This window comes from Lathamus discolor, chromosome 6 (genome assembly GCF_037157495.1).
Source record: "Lathamus discolor isolate bLatDis1 chromosome 6, bLatDis1.hap1, whole genome shotgun sequence".
Lineage (NCBI taxonomy): Eukaryota > Metazoa > Chordata > Aves > Psittaciformes > Psittacidae > Lathamus > Lathamus discolor.
The window spans coordinates 29,698,578-29,711,062 of record NC_088889.1 but is presented as its reverse complement, the minus strand read 5'-3'; the positions used below and the strand labels follow the sequence as shown (position 1 = coordinate 29,711,062).

The following is a 12,485-nucleotide window of genomic DNA, read 5'->3' as shown; positions in this document are numbered from 1 at the left end:
CTTCCTGCTGTCAGCATCTGAATTATTGTTAATAAAACCTGAACACAACAGAGATGAATGAAGCATGTTCTGCTTGTGCAGAAGAATCACAATGGGCTCACATAGGAAAATAATTGCAAACTATCCTGTAATAGCTATTGAGGACTAACCCCAAACCCCCGACCCCGATGCTTTTTTATTCCATCTCAAGCATATTTTGTGGAGCACAGTTTAATCCCCTTCCAAGATACATGATGTTATTTAACTGTAATTGATGATATCTTGGCAAAGCTAAATGAATCTTGCACCCATATTCCTGCTCACCCAACCCCAACCCACAATCACACTCATCAGTTTATAATTTTGAACCTGAGCTCTGCAAGCAGAAAACCTGGTTTTCATTGGCAGCTCCTTTGCTTGCAATGCTCAGAATTAGATGTGGGACATTACATTTTAATTTTCATGAGGACGCTGTATTCTTTTCTGAAAAACTATATTATGAAATGAACTAAAAACTTACTTGCAAATCCCTTTTTTGGCTGCTATGTGAAGAGGTAACAGGCCATCCTTATTGGCTTTGTTAGCATCTGCTCCTTGGGACAAAAGAAACTCCACAATATGTACGTGTCCATTTTTACAAGCTTCGTAAAGAGCAGAGGCGTTATCGCTAGCTTGAGTATTTATATCAGCACCTATGAAGAAAAAAAAATCTTAGTAAAACAAAAAGGTCAAAATCAGATGGAAATAACATACTTTGAATGAACATGTACATCTCCATGACACTGAAGCTACTAAGTGTGGTGGAAAGAGATGTCATCGTAGATAATAGTTGTATCAGTTATCTAAAGTTCTACCATAGTTTTCCACTGGCTTTGAATATGACATGAATTTTATGAGGGAAAGTTTAACCTTGGGTGGAAACCATTATGTCCCAGTCATGAATCCAAGCTCCATTCAGCATTAGGAAGCAATTCTTTACGGTGAGGGTGGTAAGTCACTGGAACACATTGCCTCAAGATGTTATGGATGCCCCATCCCTGGCGATGTTCAAGGTCAGGTTGGACAGGGCTTTGAGCAACCTGGTCTAATGGAATGTGTCCCTGGCGATGGTAGGGGGGTTGGAACTAGATGATCTTTAAGGTCCCTTCCAACCCAAACTGTTCAATGATTCTAGGATTTTGGGGGTCGTTTTTTCTTGAGTTCTACTGTGTGCTTCTCATAATAAACATGATACAACTATAAACCAAGACCTAATACTTCTTGTCCACAAACAATTTGGAATCTAACTTTTTCTGTGTTAGATACTTACAGCCTGAAATCCTGTGTTTCAACTGTAATATAGTGTACCCTCATGTCCTCCGGAAGGCTGCTTTATGTGTATCCTAAATGGGAATGACAGTTCACTGGATTTTTGCTTCTAAACCCCAGTAAAGAAGCCAATCAGTCTCCTGTTTCATCATGAAAACTCCACGCCAAAGAGGACATTTCCTTGTGCTCTCACCCCAAACTGAAACATATGTTGTGTTTGGTTCTTTGAAGTTGTTGTAGCTGGGAACATCAGGGAAATTTCTGTGACAAAACATAACACAGGACTATGTTCCTAATGAAAAAGAAATTAAAAAGAAATCCTTTTTATGATGAACATTGCTCATCATAAAAAAATGCATTCCTGGGATTCTCTGAGGAGTTTTTCAGGGCTTGAAAAAATTGGACCATTTTATTGGATTTTCTCCTGTGTATTTTTCTCAAAATTGAACTTTAAGGAAATCCTAATAGCTGTTTAAGCTGAAACTCAAATCACATTCTGCCTTAGTTTCTAAAACTGTGGGCAGTATGATAGACTAACTGGTCATATAAAACTGACTTGACAATGCTAGCTGGACAGCAGAACACATTTTCTGTTCCCCAACTCTCATATCTTTCTTGGCCACACTAACTGCTTCAGAAGTTTTTCTTCATCAATGTTTAGCTCTTGTTCCACAAGTGCAGGACACAGCTCTTGCCTATGTTCAAGACATTAGTCCACAGTGAAAATAAAATATGCCTCAGAATAGTAGCAAAGTCTGTTGTGCTTGTTGTAAAGCTGTTTTACATGAGTACAGAAGTAAAAGTTAAGTTTAGTGTAAACTAGATTCAAAGTCACTGTTTATATGTTTGAACATATACACATGGGGAGAGTTTCTGCTTCTCCTTAGTGTTAATGCAAGAACTGTACAATAGTACTTAAACTATTTTCAGTAGGATTCATTAGTGGAGGAGAGCTAACCTTGCCCATCACTGCACATCTTTATGAGCAGATGGGGTTGGCTAATATTCAACTTCTGCCATCTATCACCAGCTATAGCTGCCTTTTATGACTGATTGGGTTTTAGGCTACACATGTGCAGCAATATGGGTTTTGAAAACTGTCAGATACTGCAATTGGAGAGCCCCATATTACTTCCCAAAGTAGCTGACGTTGAATGAATGCTGAAGAAGTTCATATATCTAGACCACACTTTCTGAAAGCTTCTACACAATTCAGCCACCTGGAGCAACAAGGTTTGCTCATTTAATTCTTGATATTTCAAAGTTCCCATAATTCTCCGTGTCTTAGTTTTTCTGTCACAGGAGCCTGCATAGGTGATGCAGCACAACTGTACTCACCACATTTTGCGAGGTATCTCAAAGCTTCCAGCTGCCCACTCTCAGCTGCCACAAATAAAGAAGTGATCCCATAGGCATTTGCAGACTCAATCTTGGCACCCCCTTTCACAAGTATATCAATAATCTCCAGGTCATTTCGGGAGACAGCCTCATGGAGAGCAGTCCATCCTCGATTGCAACGATGGTTGGTGTCAGCATTGTACTGTACCAGAAGTCTTGCAGCCTCTGCATTCTTGCGCTCACAAGCTGTTTTGGAAAAAAAAAGGAAAGTGATTAGGAAGGCTTTTGAAATGATCCTGGATGTTATGGTGTCCAGTTCATGCACCACAGTGATAAGGCAATATAATACAACTAGGCCATAGTGAGTAAGATCAAAGACCATTCTGAGCTATAGGTATTTTCTTGATAATTAATAGTATCTTGTTGGGGTTTATTCTACCTATTTGTTCCATTGCTTTTTCAATCCCAAATCTTGAGGTTTCTACACACCTTTCAGTGGGACCCCCAAACAAAGGTACCTAGAATAAACAGCTACATTTTCAAACCCCAAATAGCATTTGTTGTACAATGTACAGAAAGAGAGGGTAGCACATTCCATAACAATTGCTGAATTTTTTTCATTGAAATAATAGTAACCTTTTCTCACAGAGGTCCCATGTTTTGGTTTTGACTCTTCCCTTGGGATACCTCCACAGCTTCCTTTCCCATACACAGGAGTCACATGCACTGAAAACAACTTCATGATTAGATACTTCTGTAATTACCTATGCACAGCTCTGCAGAATTTAATTTGCTTACATACAAGGGATGACTAATTTGTTACGACAATTTGTTTTGATCATAGACTAGAAGATTTTACATCAAGACTAGTACATTCTTAGTAAGCTGTTCTCTGGCTAAAGGGTGATTTCATATTATTGCTTTTATTATTACTGAGTGCTAGTACTACTACCACTACTATGTGTTTAATGCATAGGTGAACACCTTTCCTGTAGCAGACTATAAGCCAGAATTGTGAAATGAAAGCATTTTAACCTGAGATGCCAGGTATCCAGATTCAGAGGCCACTAGTTTCAATCACTTATATGTGATTTTAATGTTTTAGAGTGCTAAAACTAGTCATGACATGAGCAGTCAGTCAAAGAGGGATGGACATGAAGGTGTGGGAGATCATCTCCTTCTCGGAATCTTTGTGATACCATGGATGTAACACTGTTCAGCTAAAGAAAGTACTCTTTCTGACCAACAGAAAGTAACATGTTCATGTTAAACACCAACTACCTCTCTGAATTCTTTATAGCTTTATGCATCTTTCATAGAACACAGCCTGGCTTGGCCCACACAGTATCAGAATCACTGGCATATCTACAGTTACCGTACTCCCACATCTAACAGTGACTTAGGTCCTGCTGGTTAGAAAAGCATACATATTCCCATACTATCCAGCTTTCCATACATTTGGGACATTGTGCAGACACCCTGTGCTTAGGGCCTCTAAGCATCTCACACCTCACACCTCACTGATCTCAGCAGCAAATCACAGCCTGCACCCTGCAGCGTGACCAGCGATACTGCCTCTGGTGTGAATAAGAAGAAAAGCCATGGCGTAGGGTGTCAGACATAGGAGACAGAGGACTACTGGAGGGAGGTAGAAAATGGGGGCTAATTGCTGAGTTTCAGCCCTACATCACAAGGTATCCTGCAGCTCTGCCTTGGTGGTGCCAGAAGAGCTCAGCATCCCTGGAAAAGCAGCCACTCACCTTTGTAAAGTGGCGTTTCTCTGGCCTTGTTGGAGATGTCAGGCTCAGCCCCAGCCTGCAGCAGGGTAAGCAAGCAGTCCAGGTTGCCCCGGCTGGTGGCCAGGTAGAGAGCCGTCTCCTCATTGAGGGTGCGCTGGTCGATTGTGCTAGGGTACGCTGTGGAGAAACAGCAAGCGCAAAGTCATTGTGGCATGTAATGCAGAAGTACCTGCATCATCATCACTTTTCAAAATTCTTGGAGTTTTTAGTGGGGTTTTGTTGTTTATTTCTTTTCCTTTTCCATGAGCAAAGTAAACTAAGAATATACTATAAATGTACTATAATTCTGATTAAGTATCTACATCAGTCACCAGCTTAGATGAAAACATTCAGCTATGGCCACTAGTGATACAGAAAGTTTTTAACTGCTCTTCAGTAGCACTTTCAAAACAAACTACAGTGGCTTATCACCTTCAAGCACCAGAAGAGGTGCTGGGATGGATCTCCAGCGAGTGGGAAGTGGGGTAATTGCTGTCAGCTGTGGCAGCTGAGCAGCTCACAACAGCCAAGAGCTCAGCTAAAGGTTTTACTGTAAGAAATTGAGAGCTTGGCAAGATCTATTCAGATATCACTTTCTCCTGAAGATCCTGACTTTAGAGGTTTCCTCCTGGAAAGCTATGCTCAAAAAGATGAAGTGAATATATCAGAAAGGCTGAAAGAAAGCTTCACACAGTCCCTGATGAGGACTGGGCTGCTGTTAATTCTGCTTTTTAGTTAATTCAGATACTTATTTTCCCTTTTATAATGAATTAGTTTTAACTTCACTGACCTTTTTGCAACAGGCTCAGGCAACCCACTTGGCCATAGTATGCAGCTTCATGGAGGGGTGTCCAGCCATCCTTATTAGGTTCAGAAAGATCTTTTCCTGATTTCATCATGTTTCTTACTGCTTTTTCATCTCCATTCTTGATTGCTGCCACTACAGGGTCGAGTTCTCTTTAAAACAAGATTAAAACTTTATTATTGCTTCATCATTACAGAGAAGCTTTTGGCAGCAGCATCACTGTATCATTTGGCCAAAATACTGAACATCTACAGGATATACAATAAGTATTTGTTGCCCTAAGGTGTCTCGCTACAGTGACTGTTTAGGTAAAATTTGACTTCAAATGATTTGGCCATTCACAACAGTTCAGAAGAAACACTGAAAGTGCTGACCTCTTGGAGTGTAAGGGAAGTTTAGGTGTGACTAATCTCTGGCATAAATGCTTTAAATATTTGGAGTTGGGGGCTGCTAGCTCTACAGTTGCTCTGTACACTGCCATGCGTGTCCATGGCTATGAAAATTGCATCACCCTGTCATTTGCTATCGCATGTAGCAAGGTGTTCCCATACGAGATCTCTTAAATAAGATCAGCTTTGAAGAGAACTGCCCCTGTTCATCCCTGAAGAAAATTTTAAATTTGATTTGCATGTGGCTAATCCCTAAAGCAGAGGTTCTCAATAAATCTTATTCTTGTATTTTGAAGATACTTCCCATTTCTCTTATGAGAGCCTGTTTTCAGAAGTTAGCCAGTCCAGTTATGACGAAAGGAGAGGTCTGGTTAGACTGTGTGAACATTAGGGTGTTGGTCTGGGCTCTCCTTTCTTCTGCCAGGGAGGATTAAAACAATAAAACGACCCATCCAAATGAAATTCTGAGCTGCCCTTTATGACCATGCCCTAGAGATTGCTAGCTGTTATTTCAGCATTGAGTACTGATTTTTTCAGAAATTATAACTACTTCAGACATTACAGACCTTCAAAAATGTGTTGGATACTTCTGAAAATCTGCTTTTTAGGAGCCTGTTTGAGAGAAGACCCATTAGCTCTATTGACAAGACCACTCTTGTAAGCCTCTTAGCCAACTTAGCAGTTCCCCCAGTAACTACAACAGTCAGGGGCCTCTGGAACTGCAATGGGACCTGGTGCCAAGCTGTGAAGCGGTTCATGTTCCAGACCATTTGAACCCAGCAAACCCTTGTCAGGCTCCAGAGGGCCAAGTAACTTCTAGGTGCAAGGAATGAAAGGAATGAAAAAATATTAGGGACGGAGGGAATAGTTTGAAACCTCTTCTGAGCCGAAAGTCATTGAAATGTGTAGAATCACTGAAAAGTGTTAAAACAATATTTCAGTGTTTACCAGAGAAAATACAAATAACATCAAAGTCCTCTTTTTTTTTTTTTTTTTTTTTTTTTTTTGGTGCTACCTAATTCTGAAGCTTTCAAGAAGAGTCTCACTGTGAAAATCTACAAAAAAGCATGAAGCGTGTTCCATGCCACCCAGAAGTGAGACAAAAGGAGCAGCCTACAAGTGAGCTTTGCTCTGACAAGCATTCCCTTTGCCAAGCATACATTCTGCACAGTCTGGGCAGCAACCTATCTCCCCAAGCTGTGTAAGAGCAATTGCAGAGCAGGGCTGACATGGGCACACCAGTCCTTCTGCACAACAACAGTGAGAGCTGCTACCTGACAGTCATCATACCCCTGATCAGCAGTGACTGCAGCAGGACCTGCCTTCCTCTTTGAACCCTGACTGAGACCACCAGCAGCACAGCAGAGGCAGGGAGCTGGTACCCTGCAGCCGATGCAGGCAGGATCCTTGCCCATGGCAGTGGCAGACAGTAGCTCTGTGCATGGCAGCAGCTGTGCCTTCCAGCACTAACATCTGCTTGTGCTCCTGCTGAGCTGTGCTGGGAGAAGGCAGCCACTGCTTCCTTATTCTGAGGCACCAAACAGCAAAGCTTCAGGACTGCAAACACCACAAGGAAGAAGCATATTTTTAAGTTCTAATGGGGACTTGTAGAAACTTAATGTGAGCTGTCTTTTCAGAGAAGAATAAGATATTGAAAACACTGGAGAGTTTGTGGTTTGAACTAACTCTAAAGAGAAAATCGTGCAGCCTTGAAGCTGGAGAGAATGGAGAGGGAGTTGTGTATCTCAGATTGGCATCGCCTGGGTAGGAATACAGCATGCGATGAAGGTCATGCAGGGCAGTGACAATGGGAACAGCCAGGAGCTCTGGTTGTGAAAGAAGGTCTAAAATGACAAAACAGTGAGATCAGAGGTAGAAAAATGTGGGCAGCTCAGCACAGGAGTCTTCAAAAAGCAGATCATTGACACAGCCTCTGCATTTAGTGCAAGTTACAGGAGCAGCACTGGATTTCATTGCTTTGCAGGGGCTGGAGAGACCAACAGCCTGAAACCACACAGGCGTCACTCATTTCAGCTTGCCCAGAACAGCCCAATCTGTGCCATAAACTGATATTAGCACTGAAAGTAGTCACCGAGCTGCTTCTCTGAGGATAAACTTGGGGCCTGGAGTGGAACAGGTGAGCACGACGTGTGTGCCAAGGAATGGGAAAGACACCATTTCCTAGGTGAAAAAGTACATGGTGCCACTTGCTCCATATCTATAGCTGGAAGCAGTGATCTCAAGACAGCAAATTCACAAAAATAGCAGCACTGGAATGGGGGTTGCTGTGTGACACAAAGGCAGGTGTTTTGCCTGAGGAGATAGCTAAAGCAGGCAACTGCCTTCCTGTCCACAGCCCACCCAGGAGGAATCAACTGACCTTCTGAGAGCAGCCGGGCAGAGGTCCCAGGGATGCTGCTGTATCTCCATACTATTTAGAGTGCCCCGGGGACTAAATCTAAAATTGCTAGTCTTATCTAAATAATAGATTTTTATACAATTTTTCAAAATTGAGCATTTTGTTGAAGTCAGTTAACAGCAGCAATTGTCATGTTTGGCTGCAAGAGGAGGCAGAGGTGTGGGAGCTTCGTTTTCAAAAGCCTCTGGCACAAGACTGCTGAAGCCATCTGCTATTCTGTGCAAAGGTTCATGTTACACATGCAGGGCAGCACAGAGAGCTCAGGATTTGGGCACATAATAGTTACCAGCACTTAAAGAGTTACTGCATGCCAGATGGGCCATGGCAGGAGCCCGTACAAGGGGCTGGCACACAGCAAGTGCAAGGTGAATCACCTTAGCTGAGAGCTCAGTGAAAGCAGAGTACCTCAGATGTGTGGTAGGGTTAAAAATGTGTGAAGGATCAGTTACTATCCGCTTAAGCCCTTGGATGTTGAATGAAGCAAACTTCTGCCAGGCTCCTTGACCTTAAATGATTCCTGAGTAAGATGAGGGGGTTTGCTGGACCAGGCTATAGATGCTTTAGCCGAGAAAATTCCACATTAGTACAGAAAGTTTAATGAGTCTCTATGTGAAATCCTTATTTTCTGCCTGGTTCACAGCTGGCTGCTGCAAAACCAACACATTCTGCCACTTAGATTTCATGAGATATAGAAAAAAAAAAAGAGTATTAAAACTATAGAGGAAGCCTGGAGTTCTGATGAAATCTTAATCTTAGAGGTAACTCAAAAGAATTACTGCATTTCAAAGGCCAAGATAGTAAATACCCATTGTAGGTGAGATGCATGGTGTGGTCAGTTCAGAATCTTGAGTAATACGTTCTGTGGACCACAGAAAGCTTAAGCAAGCTCCTTCTTTTCCTAGCAGCCTGATGAGATGCAGGCAGCATGAAGGAACATCATCTTCCCAGATGAAGCCAGCTATCATCCCTGCCTGGCTCTAAGACCAGGGCTATAAGAAAGTCATGCCATCATGTTTTCCTGTGGCCTCCCACCCACAGTTTGATTTCACCTGGTAGAAGAGGAGGGCCAGCTTACCAGCCTTACACAAGCCTTCTTGTGGCTTGAACTCTACTGAGCTACGAGGCAGAAAAAAAGAGCCTGCCCTCTGGTCTTTGCACACAGAGCAGCAGAGGCATGCAAGATGTGCAGAACACTTAGTAAGAAGATGTGATTTCAGTATGGCCAAAGGGAGCTGGCAGGTGACAGGGACGAGGGAGGCTTCATGTTCCAGCAAAATGAGGTTTTTCCAATGTCAGGGAGGGGAAGGTCAGTGTAAAGTCAGGGAAAGAGCCTGGATCGGTGACAGTGCAGACTGAGGTGGGGGTACTTTAGAGCTAAGTGAGGGATGAAAGGAAGAAGAGTGGTGGAGGGGTAGTTATTACAATCCAGGGGAGACTTGTAAAATGGATTAAAAAAGTAAATTTGAACTGGGTAGGGAAGAGTTTTCTGCAGAACTCAAAAGTGCTGCCTACAACACTTTCCTCTCTGCTAAAGGCAGGTGCATGCATCTACTCTGCCCTGCAGAGAACTGTAATAAACCCATCGTGGTACAAACATTTCCATTACACACAGGCACTGGGGCAGAGCGTGGGCCACCCCATTGCCTGTCTGTTTTCCTCATCCCTGTCTGTGTTCACCTAAGACTGTCTATGGTCTCCACCAACAGAAAAACTTGGCCAGTAAGATCGAAGTCAGTCACACTGTTTTCCTCCTTGGGTAGGTAAGATGTAGTACATCCCCCTATTAGCCCTCCTCAGGGTGGCAGGACAGTGGGGGTATTGCTGGGAACAGGCACTGCATTTATAAAATATTTGCTTCAAAGGACTGGACTTTCTCACCCTCTTTATCTACTGCAATAAAATCTTGGGTTCCCACACTCTTTCCCCATATTTGTACTGTGAACTTGACACTAATGTAGTAACTATCGGCACCTGCCTGCCTCATCTACTGTGTTGATACGGGAACTAGCTTATATAAATAAATAGCACAGGCATCCCTTCCCTGCTGTCCCTGTCACCTCAGAGCTACCAAATGACCCAGAGTCCCCAGGACATGTGCACTGGAGAGAGAGAGGGATGAATAGGGAGACAACAACAAGGGAGGTTTGAGGTGGGTCACCAGTAACAGCCTGGGCATGATCCATGGCAGCTGGGAGATCAGAAGGAAGAGTGGAAAGGCACCTCTATTTCCCCTACCAAACACTATCACCACCCAGAAGATCTAAGGGGGAGAGTGGGTAGCAAGGCTTATTTTGACCATGGGGGAAGGCAGGAGAGGGAGCGGGAGGCACTTACACGGGCTGGGATGAGCTGAAGAGGCTGCCGTCGTACCTTCGCCTGACCCCCCAGGCTGCCCCTGAGCTGGATGGCTGAGCACGGCCCCTCGGCTGGGCTGCCAGTCTGGAGTGGTGATGACATGAATGAAATAGAGAGAAATATTCTGAATAGGAGAAACAGGTCATGTTGAGGCAGAAACAGAGACACGCATCCACAGAGACAAAGTGAGAAAGCCTGCCGGTCAGGGCTTTGAACAAAAGCAGATGGGCACAGCTTGCTCCGCGCTGGATTCAGCTGCTCGCACAGCTTGAGTTTATTTTTGGCCCTCTGAGGAAGCGTCAGGGGATTCAAATGACCATATAAGACAACAGTGAGGTTAACCCTACCACCACCACACAGGAAGCAGGCATGAGGCAAGGTGAGGTGACATTCGTCACTTCTGAAGTGCCACACAAGGAGGTTGGAGGTGGGGGTGGAAGAGGACCCAGAGTCCCCCGGTGACATCTCTGTTTCTAGCTTGGCATTCCTAGGTGGCAGAAGAGTTCAAAACCACTACAGATATGGAGCTACGAGCTGCAGAGGTTTTTCCTCCAGCCAGAGGTCAAATGCTGCTGGGCTGAGGCAAAAGCAGATGCTGCCTTTTGCCAAAATAGCAGGTGTCAGAGGACCCCCAAGGAGAACAGGACCAAATGGCCAGGGAAGCCCAGCATCAGGTCCCCGTGGCAGAGCTGACAGCACAAGTGAATGGTAACAGCATAGAGAAGCCATGACCTTTGGTGGGAGCAGGACTGGCTGCTGTACAGCATCCCGATTCTGCAGCTATGAAACACATTTACTACTCATCTAATTGTCCTGTTTCCCAGCCTTGGAAACCAGTCGCAGGTGGTAATGACTGAGGTGACAGAGGTTGATGGAGTTATGTGAAAGGATGAACAAAACTTCAGTTATCCCCAGCTGATTTTAAAAAATTGATTTAAAAATACATTTTTCCTTGGTTTTGGAGTGACTTTATAACCTCTTCCCTCCCCGCCCTGAGAAATCTGCCCTTTAAGAAACGAAAGGAGAACAATGTCTGAGTTTGAAACTGTCAGCAGGGCTCTGCAACCCACAGCCCAGCATCGCAGGGGAGGGGGATGCCGCAACGCTTTGGTGTCTGGAGCAGCTCTTGGCTGAGAGTAGTGTGCTTGAGGTCAGGCTCTGATCTAAAAGAACTACATCCTTTAAAGACTGCAGTGTCTAGAGGGTAGCCAGCTCACACTGGTTTATATACCTATTTTTGGCCTCTCTCCTGTGATTTCCCGTAACAAGTGCTGTGCTCCCTCTCTGGCAAAACCTAAGCTCAGTGTGCAGTGTGTCCCTGTGGGGGAAAGGAGTCACTGGCTTCAGCAGGGCTGCCTGTCTTTCAGGGAAGCCTGTAGCAGTGTCCCTTTTCCTATTTTGTTGCTTAAAACAGACAACATCAAGCAAATTCTCATTTGCTGTGAGGGCGTAAACTGTTGACCTCATCGTATTTATAGCAGAGTCGGGCTTTCAAACTAATGACAGACTTGCAGAGCAGCTGCTCTGTAAAGCTAATTAGAAAGCATGTGTTTTGACAGGGAGAGCTGTTTTCTCGCGCTGAGCAGGGTGTTTGCTGGGATGGCACAGCTCGGGCAGGCGCTCACTCACCTTTGCCAAGGGTAGATGTGGTAGTTTGGGTTGTGGCAGCTGGAGTGGCTGGGGGCAGCTGCCTCACTGGGACGTGCCACTATCGACTTCTGGTGGGCGTCTGGCTGACACACGGGGTCCTCTCCCAGGCTCTGCTGGATGGCCATCTTTATGAGCTCATCTTCACTCAGGCTGCTGTACAGACTGTATTCCTCACAGCCTATAGTTTGTCTTTGAGCATTTGCTGCCGTTGTAGCCATTTCTTATTTATTTTGCTTACCTGTAAAAGGAAATTATGATCATCATAATCTGGAAAATGTAAGGAACTCAACTACGTGTTTTTGTTCAGCTCTGCCTCTTGATTAGATTCACCAGAAAACCCCTCAGAAATCCTCCACCAGGGAAAGAACATTGTCAGCTAAAATCTGCACTTAACTGTAAAACTTGATGAACTAACTCCTTTCTATCACATAAAAGTAACTGGTTCAGCTTAAAAAAGGGAAGGG

The 12,485-nt window shown here is 44.1% G+C and overlaps 1 protein-coding gene across 5 annotated transcripts in view; it reads right to left on the bottom strand.

Moving 5' to 3' along the window:
* Positions 1–12,485, bottom strand: part of ASB2 (ankyrin repeat and SOCS box containing 2) — a 52,938-nt gene that overhangs the window by 15,340 nt on the left and 25,113 nt on the right. For all 5 annotated transcript variants that reach the window (XM_065685554.1, XM_065685553.1, XM_065685552.1 and 2 more), the window contains exons 2-7: positions 12,001–12,259; positions 10,351–10,455; positions 5,194–5,360; positions 4,386–4,541; positions 2,626–2,871; positions 500–671 (exon numbers count right to left, since the gene is read on the bottom strand). In XM_065685554.1, coding sequence (XP_065541626.1) covers positions 500–671; positions 2,626–2,871; positions 4,386–4,541; positions 5,194–5,360; positions 10,351–10,455; positions 12,001–12,239 — 1,085 coding nt within the window. In that variant the 5' untranslated portion in view covers positions 12,240–12,259. The remainder of the gene's footprint in view (positions 1–499; positions 672–2,625; positions 2,872–4,385; positions 4,542–5,193; positions 5,361–10,350; positions 10,456–12,000; positions 12,260–12,485) is intronic.